At 33.8% G+C, this 17704-nt stretch overlaps 1 protein-coding gene across 3 annotated transcripts in view; it reads right to left on the bottom strand.

The window, feature by feature from the left end:
* Positions 1 to 17704, bottom strand: part of EDIL3 (EGF like repeats and discoidin domains 3) — a 438162-nt gene that overhangs the window by 42979 nt on the left and 377479 nt on the right. For all 3 annotated transcript variants that reach the window (XM_082623484.1, XM_082623486.1, XM_082623485.1), the window contains one exon: positions 2646 to 2801. In XM_082623484.1, the coding sequence (XP_082479610.1) occupies positions 2646 to 2801 (156 nt within the window). The remainder of the gene's footprint in view (positions 1 to 2645; positions 2802 to 17704) is intronic.

Below are 17704 nucleotides of genomic sequence, written 5' to 3'. Positions count from 1 at the left end.
TAATAAATAGTAAACTTATTAAGGCTTTTCTTCAATGTACCAAACTAATTATAATATTAAAAACAGACTGGCTAAATTTAATTTTAAAACTTACAGTTATATTGACTGAGTTTAGCCAACTGTCATATTTATAATTCTAAAATGGTTTATTTTTTCAGAAATTTTACATTGGATAGATGACATGATGTATTGTCTCACATGAGGATTCTGGCTTACATCCTTTTCACTGAACGTGTCAGTTTACTCTCATGACTTTCCAACTTGCCTAATGGGAGTCTTTTTCTTTCTTTACAATAAGACTTATTTGGGGAATGGCAAGATCATGTGTTATAGTAAGTGTGGCTCTTAAGTACATGGATTTATAACTATAATCTATTTTGCTTGTGCTTATGGAGGTATGTTTCCGGGGCTCTACATTAATTTGAAGGTAGACTCGATAAGTTTAAAATGTATATTACAAAACCTAAAGCAATGACTAAAATAACAAAAAAAAGTTATAGCAAATAAGTCAACAAATGAAGCACAATGGAATAACTAAAAAATTCAATTAATTCAAAGGAAGGCTGAAAATAGGAAAAAATGAAAGAAAAGATGAGACATATAGCAAAAAAATAGCAAGATGATAGACTTATACCCAATTACTTCAATACTCATATAAATATAAATGCTCTAAATGCTCCAGTTAAAAAGCAGAGATAGTTGAATTGGAAAAAAGGAAACAATTATATGCTGCATAGAAAAAATGCATTTTAAATATAAAGTAGAAATAGTTAGAAGTAAAAGGATGGAGAAAACATATACCAATGTAGTACTAATCAAAAGGAAGCTAGAGTACCTCTATGAATAGCAGCAAAGTAGGTTTCAGAGCAAAAATACCACCAGGAATAAAGAAGGTCATTTTCTAATAATAAAAGAGTTATTTGATTAAGAGGACATTACAACCCTAATCATTCATATATCTTTCAACAGACTTTCAAAATACATGAAGCAAATACCAATAACTGCCAGGAGAAATAGAGAAATCAATGGTTAGAGTTGGAGATTTCCACATTGCTCTCTCTGGAATTTTTAGTACAAGAAGCTAGAAAATCAGGGAGGATATAGAAAACCTGAACAACACTATCTAGTCACTTGGCCAACTTGACACAAGGTTTTATGTACATTTCAGACTGAGATAATGAAATAAAATGCATAAATAACAATGCCCAGTCTATCAATTAGGGAAATTTTAAAAATGATTCACAAATAATCATTAAATCATATGCTTAATATAAATGGAGACAAGAAGTATTTCACCAGCACAATAGTTTACACCTCTTCCCTAAATCAAGTTATATAAGGATTTAAATATTACAAATGTGCTTTTCAGTGAATATTGCACATGGATTATAGATGAGAATACTTATCTTAAAATTAATTTCAAGAACTATATAATTTATGAAGTTTAGAAAATTTCATCTTATGGAATATATTTGCATTCTTTACACATCAAAATGCCTACTGTAAAAGGTGAAAACAAGAACTGAAATAGTCATTTGCTGTAAATCATAGCAGATACTTGTCTACACCTCAAAAAAATTTGAAGACATTGTTACAAAATACCCAATATTCATTCAATCTAAGAAGCCACTGATTATAAAACATGCCATTATTTTACATTCTTCTAGAAAATAGTAAGGGCTATTAGATTGTGACATTGAGATACACCAATTTCTGAGATGTTAAAATGCAAAATGTGTGTGTGTTCTGAGATGTTAAGTGAATATGTCTGTCCTGAGATGCTAAATGGGCATATTCTGAGACATTAAAAGGTAAAGAGTTGTGGTTTTGTAATCTTAACCTAAAACACATCTCCCCTAAAATAAATTTTGTGTGAACTGAATTCATACTTTATAGTCTCATTGAAATAGTCACTCCAGTCTTGGTATTTCTGGGAAAATTAAATTCTCTACCTTGGATACTTGAAGAAAGAAAGATATTCCCAACCTTTCTATTGGTTAATAATACAACAACAGTAAGGAAATAAAGGGGTTACATGAAATGGAAAAATCATTATTAACTCAGAAATGCTTAACATGTATGAAAGTGTATTATATTTTCCCCAAACTCACTGAAATAAGAGATTACATTTCTACTGATGTCTTCAGAAAGGTACAGTTCTTTGCACAGAATCTAAGCAACAAATTCATTCAATTTCATTAATCTAAGGCCATATTTTAACATCTGATCCTATTAGTTATTGATATTACCCTTGAGCACTTTCATTCTCCAGAATCCCACAGACATTCAGACCAGTAGCTACCAGTAGATACAAAGATGTTCAACATAGTAAGAACTTTTAGCAAAACAATTAGAGATCGTATGGTAGAAGTTTAAGTGCATCAATATATAATGATCATTATAATATTAAAACACAGATTTTGCAGGTCAAATTCATTAATCCATGAATTAAAACACAATCAAGGAAACTGGGCAGAGAAACATCCCTATTTTAATTTCAATGAACTAATATAATCATCAAATCTGTTCACTTCTATAATTATAATTCTACAATTCCTAATTATCAAAATAATCAAGTAAATAAAAAATGTTAAATAATTTGATCCTCTACTTCTGTATGTCATCAAACCACCAGAATGACTTACCTTATCTTTTCTTTGCTTTTCATCCTGGTATACTGTCCAGTGTTCTCCATCATTGCTGTAAGCTAGTTTGTAGGAGCCTACAAACTGCACATGACCAAAATCTTTAGCTCCTTGTGTAATAATGCCAGTCACTTTGGTAGGGACCAGAAGATCCACCTACAAAAAGGAAAAGACATAATTCAAATGCCATGATAGAGTCCATTATAAATTTGCAATTCTTTTGAACTCAGATTAAGAAATATATATGCTAAAGCCAAAAATCCACTTGATTATTTGTATTTTGAAATAGAAGACTGAGTCTATTATTGGCTTGTGATTTTGATTATGCCACTGGGTAAACCTGGCTGAAAATTTGAACAACCATTTTGAGCATTTTTAAATAAAGTGGTGGTCTTTTCAGTCTACCAATCAATTTTATATTAAACTGACTCATCTAGCATGTGGTTTTTGTGTAATTGAGATAGTACAGAACTGGCAAGGCTGATCTTTTCGAGACTGATCATCATCTCCCAGAGTCTGTGCTTATAAATCAATTTTCTGACTTTATTGGTCAATTTTATAGTAATAAAAATTATAGCTGTATACACATCAGGAACAAAAAAATTTGATGTTTCCTAATTAAGCAGTAAAAAGTCAACCCTGCTTCCATGAATTTTAATCAGTTCAGTTATATATAATTGAGTAATAGTAATCATTGGCCAATGAAAATCATCTTTCAGAAAACTACAACCCTAAAACTGTTGAGGAGGAAGTCAAGTATTCTTCAAAAATGAGAGAGAATTAAAATATGCATCCATGACCTGTGGGATCTGTGCTCATAATGTGCTCATTGTTGCAAAATATATATTAAAGGGCATAAGACCCACGGTGATTTAGTAAGCATTAAATTCATCAAGTGCAACACTGAAATGCAAAAGATAGGAATGCTTTTCATCAAAGAAGAAAACATAACATTGAATAGTATTTCCCCTCTTTGTTCTCTAATTCATGCATCTTCTCTTATATCTTATGATGCTAATTAAATGAAAAATTATAGGAAACTTTGTTTTCCATGTGGACAATTCCTATTAAGACCTTTACCATTTGCTGTACTAATGTTCCTTGATCTATAGCTTCCTCTCTCCTCCCACAATAGCCACCTACTTCTTCCTACTTCCTATGACTAAGTGCACTGCTACATCCTTGATCTTATCATCTTCAACTGTCATGATCTCATGTGTGACCTTAGTGGCTTTCAACAACTATGACCTTTTGTTTCTATTTCAGGTTCTCCATCCTGAGAGATGTTTGTGGCTACAAATAGACAGTCATGGGTCAGACGCAGGCCATCAATGAGAAGAGGGGTCTAGGGAGACTGCATTGAATAGACCATATTAAGTGACATAGATGCTCATCAATAAAGATATGAAAAAGTTCCCAGTGTTTCATGGCATAGGATTATATTTCTTAAAAGATTCACATGGGCTTTTTGCCCTCCTTTTGTAACATTCATCAAAGACACTAGGCTCAAGCTGGACAATGGATTAAGACAGAAAACCACCCTTAATGCTTTATTAAAACACTGTAGAAAGTTTATAAAAAATTATAAAATATAATGTTGTCACTACTTTCCAAACATGTATTATGTCACTTAAAATATCTTGCGTGTCCAGCGGCAATGCAGGATGGCAAAATTATGATATCCTGGGAAGGAAGCTGTTGCTGCCTCACATAATGCTAAATGCTTTGTGGTATGTCTTCAGTGACTCCTCTTAATACTCTTTTCTGGTAGGATATCATCTCCACTTTAGAGGGAACAGTTGCTAGGGAGGTAACATAACATGACATGTGACGCAAAGATCAACAGTCAGTAAAGGGAGGATCCCAGATTCAAATCCATGTATTTCTGATTCAAAGTTCTGCATATGGATTCTCACTCAATGATTTCTTCCCATTCTCTGTGACTATTTCAGAAATTTCTGAAGAATCTCAAAGCTTTCTCACCACACTCATCAAACGTACAGCCCTCTAAGCCCCAAACAAAAGCAATCCAGGCTTTACAATATTATGAGAGCCCTGTCTTTAAACATGAATTTCCTCGCTGTTCTTTAGCTGTCTAGGCTTAAAAATATGGATTGCTTTTGCTGTACTAAATCCAAATCTAATTGCGCAGAAACGTCTAGGCCTAGCCACTGGTCTTCAAAGTGCTCTTAATGTTACTGACACTCAATAAATGGAAAAAAAGTCTTACAGTACTCTGAGTCACTGTGTTGTCATCAAGGCTATAAACATACAGGGACTCAAACTGACACCAAGAATACCTCCAGTGGATTCTTCAGTGCCTAAATGTCTATAAGTCCTAAGCTAAGATGATGCAGTGAGGAGTCTTGGAGCATTTTTTTTCAGTGGCATTTCTTAAAGTCAGGGTTTCCTGCCGGGTGGAGATGTTTTCTCCTTAAGTTGTGTGTCTTGGCTCTTTCTAACAGATCTGTTTTTCTCCCACTTTAACAGCTCCCCTTCTCCAGCTTTTTTTTTTTTTTTTTGATCCAGAAATGTTTTTCTTTTTTGTTCCAGTTAAGTCAACTCCTCGATTTAAATAGTCAGCAATCTGTTTCAAGCTGGGTTTGGTCCTAAAATTTGCTACATTATAAACTTAGAATACCAGACCTAAGCAAACCTTCTTTCAGTATAAAAATAATCAGCATCCCACACTTAACATGAGGTTGTTACAACAGGGATGTACAGATCTCACTCTGTGACACACTGGAAGGACACATCACTCTCATGTTCATCATACAGGATTATCCCAGAAAAGCCCACTCTTCTGGACCTATGCCTACCCCTGGCCCAGGACCACTCTGTCCTCTTGCAGATTTTCTGAGTTAAAGTTGTACTGCAAATATGATTCTGCTATTTTAGACCCTTACCTCCCAAGGTTTGGCTCAGATAGAGCAGGTTATTTAGGGCACTAAGCTGGGACATGGGTAGACATTTGGCTTAACGCACTGCACTTCATGTCCGGATCTGCATTAAAAGTACCTAACATGGGGCTTCCCTGGTGGCACAGTGGTTGAGAGTCCGCCTGCCAATGCAGGGGACACGGGTTCGTACCCCGGTCTGGGAAGATCCCACATGCCGCGGAGCGGCTGGGCCCGTGAGCCATGGCCGCTGAGCCTGAGCGTCCGGAGCCTGTGCTCCGCAGTGGGAGAGGCCACAGCAGTGAGAGGCCCGTGTACCGCTAAAAAAAAAAAAAAAAAAAAAAAGTACCTAACATGTAACTGTCCTCAATAAAGGTTTTGCTGGATTAAGCTGGAGCTACTTCCAAAGTATGTTCTGCAGACAAAACCAACCCGTGGCTAAGGATGCTGCAGTGTATCACAGCAGAAAATGCTAGTTGCTTTCCTCTTGTTTCTCTACGTGGCATTACTGGTTAAGGAAACATCATCATAGTTGTACCAACAATTTTTATTGGGAAGGCAACTAGTTAAAAATCCTCTCCAATCTTCAGGAATGTGATTGTGAAAGCCAGCCTGTTCTGGTAGAGCTGAATGGTCTGGGTTCACAAACTGGCTCTACCCTTACTAGCTATATGCCTTTGGGCAAGCTACTTTACCTCTCTACAGCTCAATATCCTCATTTGAAAAAAATGAGAATAGTCCCTTTATTAGGATTTTAAGGATTTTGTGAGGATAAGATGAGTTAATATATAAGTGTGTAAAATAATATATAGGAGTATTAAAACTTTGTTAACAAACAATGAATAAATCTGGGGGAAGAATCTAATATTGGTCTCAGAGTACCTTTTAGAAACATAAATATGGAAACAGGGAAATTGGGTGGCCAGATTGTCCTAGAAGCAACTTCTTGATCATAGCATATTTTGGCCACCTTCTCAGGATGTACAGAAAGTCAGTCATTTCATCTTTACTGAAAGTAGAGAAAATATTGAGTAACTAAAATTCACACTTATGGGTGAAATGGGTAATTAAGGATATAATTAACTTTATGGAATGTTGTGCATCTCTATTTAAATATTAAGATTATATTACAAGAGGGAAATGGTCTCACTCTTTGCAGATGACATGATAGTATACATAGAAAATCCTAAAGATGCTATCAGAAAACTACTAGAGCCCATCAATGAACTAAGTAAAGTTGCAGGATACAAAAGTAATACACAGAAATCTGTTGCATTTCTATATACTAACAACCAAAGATCAGAAAGAGAAATTAAGGAAACAATCCCATTTACCATCGCATCAAAAAGAATAAAATACTTAGGAATAAACCTACTTAAGGAGGCAAAAGACCTGTACTCTGAAAACTATAAGATGCTGATGAAAGAAATTGAAGATGACACAAACAGATGGAAAGATATACCATGTTCTTGGATTGGAAGAATCAATATTGTGAAAATGACTACTCCCCAATAAAATCTACATATGCAATGCAATCCCTATCAAATTACCAATGGCATCTTTCACAGACTTAGACCAAAAAATTTTGTGTGGAAACAGAAAAGACCCCATATAGCCAAAGCAATCCTAAGAAAGAAAAATGGAGCTGGAGTAATCAGGCTCCCTGACTTTGGACTATACTACAAAGCTACAGTCATCAAAACAGTGTGGTACTGGCAGAAAAAGAGAAATATAGATCAATGGAACAGGATAGAAGGCCCAGAAATAAACCCAGGCACCTATGGTCAATTAATCTACAACAAAGGAGGCAAGAATATACAATGGAGCAGAGACAGTCTCTTCAATAAGTGGTGCTGGGGAAACTGGACAGCTACATGTAAAAGAATGAAATTAGAATATTCTCTAACACCTTACACAAAAATAAACTCAAAATGGATTAAAGACCTAAATGTAAGAGTGGATACTATAAAATTCTTAGAGGAAAACACAGGCAGAACACTCTTTGACATAAATTGCAGCAATATCTTCTTTGATCCATCTCCTAGAGTATGAAAATAAAAACAAAAATAAACAAATGGGACCTAATTAAACTTAAAAGCTTTTGCACACCAAAGGAAACCATAAACAAAATGAAAGGACAACTCACAGAATGGGAGAAAATATTTGCAAATGATGCAACCAAAAAGTGCTTAATCTCCAAAATATATAAACAGCTCATGCAGTTCAATATCAAAACAACAAACACCAAATAAAAAAAATGGGCAGAAGAGCTAAATAGACATTTCTCCAAAGAAGACATACAGATGGCCAAAAAGTGCATGAAAAGATGCTCAACATCGCTAATTGTTAGAGAGATGTGAATCAAAAATACAGTGAGGTATCACCTCACATTGGTCAGAATGGCCATCATCAAAAAGTCTTCAAATAATAAATGCTGGAGAGGGTGTGGAGAAAAAGGAAATCCTACACTGTTGGTGGAAATGTAAATTGGTACAGTCACTATGGAGAACAGTATTGAGTGTTCCTTAAAAAACTGAAAATAGGGTTACCGTATGATCCATCAATCCCACTCCTGGGTATATCTGGAGAAAACTCCAATTTGAAAAGATACATGCACCCCAATGTTCAGGGCAACACTATTTAAAATAGCCAAGAGATGGAAGCAACATATATGTCCACTGATAGAGGAATGAATAAAGATGTGGTACATATATACAATGGAATATTACTCAGCCATAAAAGAGTGAAATAATGCCATTTGCAGCAACATGGATGGACCTGGAGATTATCATACTAAATGAAGTAAGTCAAAGACAAATATCTTATGATATCACTTATATGTGAAATCCAAAAGAAATGATACAAAGGAACTTATTTACAAAACAAAAACAGACTCACAGACTTCAAAACAAACTTATGGTTATCAAAGCGGAAAGGTGGGGGGAGGGATAAATTAGGAGTTTGGGATTAACATATACACACTACTATATATAAAATAGATAATCAGCAAGGACCTACTATATAGCACAGGGAACTCTACTCAATATTCTGTAAAAACCTATGTAGGCAACGAATCTGGGAAAGAATGGATATATGTATATTTATAACTGAATCACTTTGTGGTACACCTGAAACTAACACAACATCGTAAATCAACTATACTACAATATAAAATAAAAATTAAATTAAAAAATATTAAGAGAAAATTAGACTCCAAATTATAGTGGGTGATTTGTTTTCCTTTAATTACGAGTGAAAAAAGAAGGAGCTATATAGAAAGAGGCTTAAGTGATATATAAGTAAAGAAAAAAGTATTGCATGAGTGTTATGTAGGAATATACCTTTTTTTGTTGTAAAACATCCTACAATGTTTTAGCAAAGCATACATATTTTTAGAGTGTCTAGCTTAGAAAAACAGTGTAGAAAAACTAAGAGCATTTGTTTGAAAAAGGTCAAGATGAACTACATTTCAGATTATCTGCATAACACCCTGACAGATGGCTCCCTGGGAGGAGACAAGGCAGACCAAGGAAAGTCTGCTGATTTTCATGGAGATGTTCTTAAAGGGGTGAAGAAAATGAAAAGCTATATAAATAGGTGTTTAAAAAAAGTGAACAAAAAGACCAAAGAGATTTATCACAGAAATATGGTGCTCTGCTACATCTACAATGCTCTAGTTTTTGCTTTTATGTTATATCAGTTATTTTGGATTATGGATTTTATAACTTCAAGGAGCTTTGTAAAATTAACTCATTAAGCAGAAATAACTTTGAAGCTAATATAATTATCTATATTTAATAATTAAATTATAGGCAAAATATTTAGACTTTTTGGTTTCAGTATAGAAGTTTTTACCTTAACATTACATGAAACAATTCTATATAATTGTAGCCACATTTAAAGCACATAAAGGCATACTTTGTTTTATTGCACTTTGCAAATATCGCGTTTCTTATGTACTGAAGGTTTGTGGTAACCTTGTGTCGAGCAAGTCTATCGCACCATTTCTCCAACAGCATTTGCTCACTTTGTGCTTCTGTGTCACATTTTGGTACTTGCAATATTTCAAACTTTTCATTGTTATATTTGTTATGGTGATCTGTGATCAGTGATCTTTGATGTTACTATTATGACTCACTAAAGTCTCAGAAGATGAGTACTTTTTAGCAATATTTTTTAACTAAGGTATGTCATGTTATATTTTTAGACATAATGCCATCACACACTTAATAGACTACAGTTATAAACATAAGTTTTATATGCACTGGAAAACAGAAAAATTCATGTGACTTGCTTTATTGCACAGGTCTGGAATTGATCCCACAATATCTCCAAGGTATGCCTGTAATTAACTATACTTGACATTTGGACAACATTTTTGGTTATCAGATACTGGTCACACTTTTACTCCATATTTGCAGGCTAACTAGTCAATGTGATCAACTTATGATGAAATATTATCCAGTCCCTGTATCTCATACAATTTAGTAGCTCTAACGTTATGGATTTAGAATCCTTAAAATACTATTGAGGCCTCATAATACACTCATTCCAGCACCCATGATTGCATTCCTCCTCTTACTAAAAAAAGTTTTAGTTTCCAATAATATTTAAAAACATTTAATAAAGCAATTGCTTTTCCTATATTGCACTTTAAAATTATGAACACTAATACAAAAAATATATACTATAAAATAACCTTTCAAAGAGAGAGGGAATGTTCTGTTTTATTGATGTTTTCTAGTGTGCCTTTTACATGTAAAACCAAGCATGATACATGTTTGATGCCATTAACAAACTTTTTATGCTCAGGAGTGTGTTTTGCAGCATATCAGACATATTGTAGACATTACAAATATCCAGGAATCATCTGCCCTGGATTCAAAATTGAGATAATTCCATATTTAACAATTATCTACAATTATAACATAAACAACTGCATATATCAACCTGAGCTGCACCCCATGATTGCTGTCAGCTCATAACTATGAACTTTTTAAAAGAGTTTGTTTAGAGTCATGCAGGTAGTTCAACTGCTTATCTTAACTAAGGATGGGAGGCAGCATAATTATGAATATTTTATATTTAATATTGTTATTTTAATAATCTTTCTCAATATAAAATACATGCTAAGAATAAAAAGTAAGAAATACAGAGAATATTAAAAAACAGCACTGTCTTACCATCAGATACAATCAATGATTTTCATACCCCTTAAATGTGGATATTTTAGACAAATTTGTTGTATTTGGCATTTGAACAATATTATTGGTTACCAGGTGTTGGTTGCACTTTAGTCCACATTTGCAGGTCAATTTATTCCTTTTTTTTTCTTAATATTTCACTAGTAATTCTCTATGTCAATAAACTATTTTTAAGACTTTTTTTATCCTAACAAGTCATTTCAAGAGTTTATCACAATCATTTATTTACTGTAAAACATTTGTTCCTCCCTGTATCCTTAAATTTTCTATTAAAATTAAAACATTCATAAAATCCTAGTCCTTTCATTTGGCCACATAATCTCATTTATTGGGTTGGCCAAAATGTTCATTTGGGTTTTTCCATAACATCTTATGGAAAAATCCAAATGAACTTTTTGGCTAACCCAATACATAGGGTAAATTAATAGAATTTGGTCAGAGAATATGGAAAATAGGTTTATTGCCTAAACATAAAAGTAATAAACAGTTGTGATTATTTCAGATGGTATGAAGAGATATAAGGAATCCAGATAAAATAACCAAAACTCTATTATCTAGAGTTAATTCTTGTTGACCTCTTAATATTCATATTTGCAGACATTTCCTATGCCCATATATCTATCTTCATGAAAATAAGCTCACAGTATGAATGTGGCTTTATAATTTTCATGTGTATATTTTTATATCTAAATAATAATAATACTTTGTAATGGCTGTGTAACAGTCTCACAGATACAGAAATAAATCTGAAAATTATTTAACCAGTCCACTACTGATATTTTAAAACTTTTTGTTTCTAATTCTTCTTCATTGGTTAAAAACCTAAAATGAACTCCTATGTGTATTTATCTTTGCTCACTGGTGCAACTGTTTCCTTATCGTCATGAAGGACCTGTCATTTGAAATGTGGTGTATACATTGTTTCATTTGTTTCTGGAAAAATTATACACTTCCAATTGTGGTATTTGATAATTTTTTCTCTACATACTCACTAGTCCTATGTTTTATATAATTCTATATTTTTTACAATTTGAAAAATGGCATTTTTATATTTAATGTATATAAATGGTGAAAAGTGGCATTTCATTTGCATTCTAATTATTCAGTCTCATTAATAATGTATATTATTATTAATGTCTTGTTAGTATCCTTTATTACTTCTGGGATTAGAGATTTTCTTGTTGCTTTTAAAGAATTATATAGCATCAATATTGGCTTCTGTTATAATTATTGCATTTTTTTCTTAATTTGCTATGTCATTTAATTTTTTTGACACAAGTTTTTAATTTTCCTCAAGTCTATCAATCACTCCATTTGCAATTACATATTTTCATATGCCTAAAAAGACCTTCTATTTAATTAGATTGGTGAAAAATGATTTACATGTTCCCTTATAATTTCCTCTAGGTTTTCTTTCTAAGTTTTCTTCTTTACATCCCTCCCTTCCTTCCCTTCTCCCTTCCTTTCTTCTTTCCTTTTAACATCTAAATCATCTTGGATTTCTGTGTACATGTGATGTGACATAAATTTCATACTTTATTTTTTATAAAGATGTAATTTTCTCAATACTTTTTCTTGAATAATCCATTTTTAAAATTTTTGTTTTTTCCCCACTATCTGGGTGATAGTTATAAGGTCTGCTCTTTATTCTTGAAATCAGTACTATAAATTATCATTGTCATCATCGTCATATAGCAGGATATACCTTGGTGAGAGTCTCTTTTATTGCTTTTGTATAGAATAAAGTAGATTCATTCAAGCTGTAGACTTGTTCCTGGGAGAGGGAAGTGTGCTCAAAAGGTTTTCTGGCCTTATATTTTAAAATGTTCCTTCTGCTTCTTTTAGTATCTCCCACTAGAAGGTCAATTATCCAAAGACTAGCTCTTTACTTCTAATTTTTCCTATTTATAATATTTTCTCACTCATCATTAAAAAATATTATTCTCCCTTGTATTTTCAGAGTTTCTCCACTTTATCCTCAATGTTACGGATTTAAAAAAAATAAATTTATTTATTTATTTTTGGCTGCATTGGGTCTTCATTGCTGTGTGTGGCTTCATCTAGTTGCAGTGAGCGGGGGCTACTCTTCGTTGCAGTGCGTTGGCTTCTCATTGCTGTGGCTTCTCTTGCTGCTGAGCTCAGGCTCTAGGCTCACGGGCTCAGTAGTTGTGGCTCACAGGCTCTAGAGTGCAGGCTCAGTAGTTGTGGTACATGGGCTTAGTTGCTCCACGACATGTGGGATCTTCCTGGACCAGGGCTTGAACCCGTGTCCCCTGCATTGGCAGGCAGATTCTTAACCACTGCACCACCAGGGAAGCCCTGCATTTTATTTATTTATTTTCTTTGGGGGTACACGGGCCTCTCACTGTTGTGGCCTCTCCCATTGTGGAGCACAGGCTCCGGATGTGCAGGCTCAGCGGCTATAGCTCATGGGCCCAGTTGCTCTGAGGCATGTGGGATCTTCCCGGACTGGGGCACAAACCCGTATCCCCTGCATCGGCAGGCGGACTCTCAACCACTGTGCCACCAGGGAAGCCCCGCATTTTATTTTTGATAATGGAACTTCCACTGCTAAATTTTTAAATTTCCTTGAAATACATAATTTAAGATCCCTCCCTCATCATCTCAACTTTTGTCTCACTCTATTACTCAAGGAAAAAATATGTTTATATATATTCTACTAATCATTTGTTTCTGTAAAAAATTTTCTACTTTTACAGTTTTCATAATAGCTTTTGAGTAATTTCTATCCTTATCCTGTTCTGCATATTAAAAAATAAGCCTGATATAATCTTGTATTATTTTCCCTTACTTGAACAGAGAGAGAATAGTCCTGGTGTTTGGCAGCACACTGGTCATAAGCATTCCCCATTGTCTCTCACCATCTATCAGGCTGTTTTATGAATTCTTACTGACCTTCAGATATAAACACTGCCAAAGGTCTTATTAACAAGGTCCAGCAGACATTTAGGCAGTATAGCTTAGCTGGTCTGAAGGATGAACCACTCCTACTCTTGCTGTTTATCCTCTACATACAGGAAGGATAACCTATTTTCTTGATAATACAAAATCCAAAGCATTCTCCTATCACAAGTAAAATCACAGTGGCAGGCACCTTTGTCCCTGTTGTTCACTGTGCACCTGGCATACACCAGGTATTTCAATAAGTATATAATGAATGAATGGCTTCATATTTTAGGATTCAGTGAGCTAACATGTAGCCAACATGTACTCTATTCCACTTTTCCAGGTTTGCATTATGGGGTAAATGGGTGTGATGGGACATTGGGAAGTAGAGTGCTGACCACAGCTTGCAGTCTCTGGCTGTAGTAAACTGACCTCAGGTCCCTCGGTCCACAGGGCAGCCTCTGGGACTTGGCCAGCCCTGTTCTGATTCAGATGTTGGAATTCTCACACTGTAGTTACAGGAAACTCTGCCCAGAGCCTGGAAAGTCACTGGCTGGCTTATATTTGTATGCATACTGTATGGATGATGGTAAGGGAATCAAAGGCTGCAACAGTCACAATTGAGAAGTTGAATGTAATAAAATAATGTAAGTGATTTCCTGATAAGCTCAACATAGGAACATTTAAAATCAGGTCTGCTTTTGCAGCTCTAGAGGAACCTTCCAAATGTAGTTCTCACAAAAATGTTTGAGAAAATTCATTCAGGCTTCACTAAAATTCTCTATGTAAAAATAGTTCTAGATGAAAGTCCAACTATGGTGATTTTCTCACTAAATCTCAAAGAAATTTAAAAGATAAAAACAAAGAAATTGAAGACCACACAAACAGGTTTAAAGATATACCATGTTCTTGGATTGGAAGAATCAATATTGCCAAAATTACCATTGTACCCAAGACAATCTACAAATTTGATATAATCTCTATCAAATTACCAATTGCATTTTTCACAGAACTAGAACAAATAATTTTAAAATTTGTATGGAAACACAAATGACCCCGAATAGCCAAAACAATCTTAAGAAGGAAGAACAGAGCTGGAGGAATTATGCACCCTGATTTCAGACTATACTACAAAGCTACAGTGATCAAAACAGTATGGTACTGGCACAAAAACAGACACATAGATCAATGGAACAGGATAGAGAGCCCAGAAATAAACCCATGCACTTATGGTCAATTGTGGTCAATTAATCTATGACAAAGGAGGCAAGAATATACAATGGAGAAAGGACAGTCTCTTCAATAAGCGGTGCTGGGAAAACTGGACAGTTACTTGTAAAAGAATGAAATTAGAACATTCTCTAAAACCCCATGCAAAAATCAACTCAAAATGGACTAAAGACCTCCATGTAAGACTGGATACTATTAAACTCCTAGAGGAAAACATAGGCAGAACAGTCTTTGACATAAATCACAGCAACAGTTTATTGAATCCCTCTCCTAGAGTAAAGGAAATAAAAGCAAAAATAAGCAAATGGGACCTAATTAAACTTGAAAGCTTTTGCACAGAAAAAGAAACCACAAATAAAACAAAAAGACAACGTACGGAATGGGAGAAAAATACTTGCAAACGATGCACCCAACAAGGGATTAATTTCGAAATCATACAAACAGCTCATACAGCTCAATATCAAAAACCAAACAACCCAAGAAACAAATGGGCAGAACAACTAAACAGACATTTTTCCAAAGAAGACATACAGATGGCCAACAGGCACATGAAAAGATGCTCAACATCACTAATTGTTAGAGAAACGTGAATCAAAACTACAATGAAGTACCACCTCATAACAGTCAGAATGGCCATCATCAATAAGTCTACAAATAATAAATGCTAGAGAGGGTATGGAGAAAAGGGAACACTCCCACATCACTGGTGGGAGTGTAAGTTGGTGGTGAACAGTATGGAAGTTCCTTAAAAAACTAAAGATAGAGTTACCATATGATCCAGCAATCCCACTTCTGGGCATATATCTGAAAAAGACAAAAACTCTAATTTGGAAAGATACATGCACCCCAATGTTCATAGTGGCACTATTTACAATAGTCAAGACATGGAAGCAACCTAAATGTCCATTGACAGATGAATGGATAAAGAAGATGTGGTGTATATATAGAATGGAATAATATTCAGCCATAAAAAAGAATGAAATAATGCCATCTGCAGCAACATGGATGGACCTAGAGATTATCATACTAAGTGAAGTTAGAGACAAATGTCATATGATATCACTTATATGTGGAATCTAAAAAAAAATTATACAAATGAACTTATTTACAAAACAGAAACAGACTCACAGACAGAAAACAAACTTATGGTTACCAATGGGAAAAGGGAAGGAGTGGGATAAATTGGGAATTTGGGATTAACATACACACACTATTGTATATAAAATAGATAAACAACAAGGACCTACTGTATAGCACAAGGAATTATATTCAATATCTTGTAATAACTTATAATGGAAAAGAATCTGAAAAAGCATATATACATATATATGTAAATATATATATATAACTGAATCAACTTGCTGTACACCTGAAACATTGTAAATCAAATATACTTAAATTTAAAAAATATAAAAACAACCAAAATTATAAACATTTAGAGTTAATAAAATACTATTATAAGGATTGAATCTAATGCCCTTATATTTACTTAAATCATGATATATAAAGAGAAACTAAAATAACTTGATTTTCTGCTTTTTTAATGAGCAGATTTTTGTAATATTCTATACAAATTTTGTTTGAAAAAATATTCTTAAACAATTACAGTTACAAGTAACTAAAATTGACATCAAATTAACAGGTAAGCTATTACCCAATTTCTCCAAAACCTATATCAGAAACACTAAAACATATGTGAAGAAAAATATGAAACTTAGAAAATTTTTAGGGAAAAGAATCATACTTTTCTCATTAGGCTACTGAAAGTGATTTTCTGCTGAGTTCATCAAAAATAAGATCACCCTGAGAAAGTAGACCTAACATATCTACTTTATTTACCTTTCAATTCTGATTTTGATTAGGCTGGGAACTTTGATTTATTCCACAAACAATAATTCAGGGTGGTGACTAATTGTATTAGTCTGTAATTGATAGAGTAATTATTAATAGGTTAATGGAGACTTAACACAAGTCTTTAATCAAACAGCATGATTATATCCAATAAATGTTATTTAGGTACTTTAATTATAGCAGTGACAAAGCCCAAATGAAGTAGAAAACAGAAAATTACTGGTAAATTTATGCATGTAATTTAGAAAATAATAATATAACTTTTAAGTAGGAATTGAAATAGTTTTTTATTTAGTGGTTTTGAAAGCACAGTGAGAGGAGAGCCTACATAGAAACTGTCAGCATCTCTTTGTAAAGCTAAAGATTCACTGAACTGGCATGCACTTCAGTAGCCAGAATTTGATTGGTTGTTGACTTGAAAGAGCTGTTGACAACTACTTCACTGAATAATAAGTTTATCAAAGGCATTTGTGTTTTGTATAACCATTATATATCTTATAGACTGACATTTACAAGCACAAAACGTCTATACACAAATATGTGTGTCAATATGCATATTTACATAAATCTTGTTCTGTGACAAATAAATGAAAATCATGAGAACTCTCAAAAGAAAGCATCCACAGCATACAGTATACTGCAACGGCAAATCACATTGCATATCTTAAATATTTAGAGGCCCATGAAAGGTAGGAAAGTTGACAAGAACGCACAACATATTTTTATGTACTATGCTTGCTTGAAGGAGCTGCGCATTTTATGTTGATATAAAGCTTTGCAATTCCCACAATTTGTAAATCATCTGTAGAGTCCTGTACATCATTTTGTTTCATCAGATCATGCGAGCCTTAATTCTAGATTTTTCAGTCTTAACTGGACCTGTGCACATTTTATCATGACTGATATTTAGGCTAAAACAACAATGTAAAGAAACCTAGATGTAATTTTTCTCCCCTTGTCCTTGCAAAAG

The sequence above is a fragment of the Mesoplodon mirus genome (assembly GCF_964341445.2).
Source record: "Mesoplodon mirus genome assembly, chromosome: 5".
NCBI classification, from domain to species: Eukaryota; Metazoa; Chordata; class Mammalia; order Artiodactyla; family Ziphiidae; genus Mesoplodon; species Mesoplodon mirus.
The sequence above is the reverse complement of the archived record's forward strand: the minus strand, read 5'-3'. Positions and strand labels throughout refer to the sequence as shown.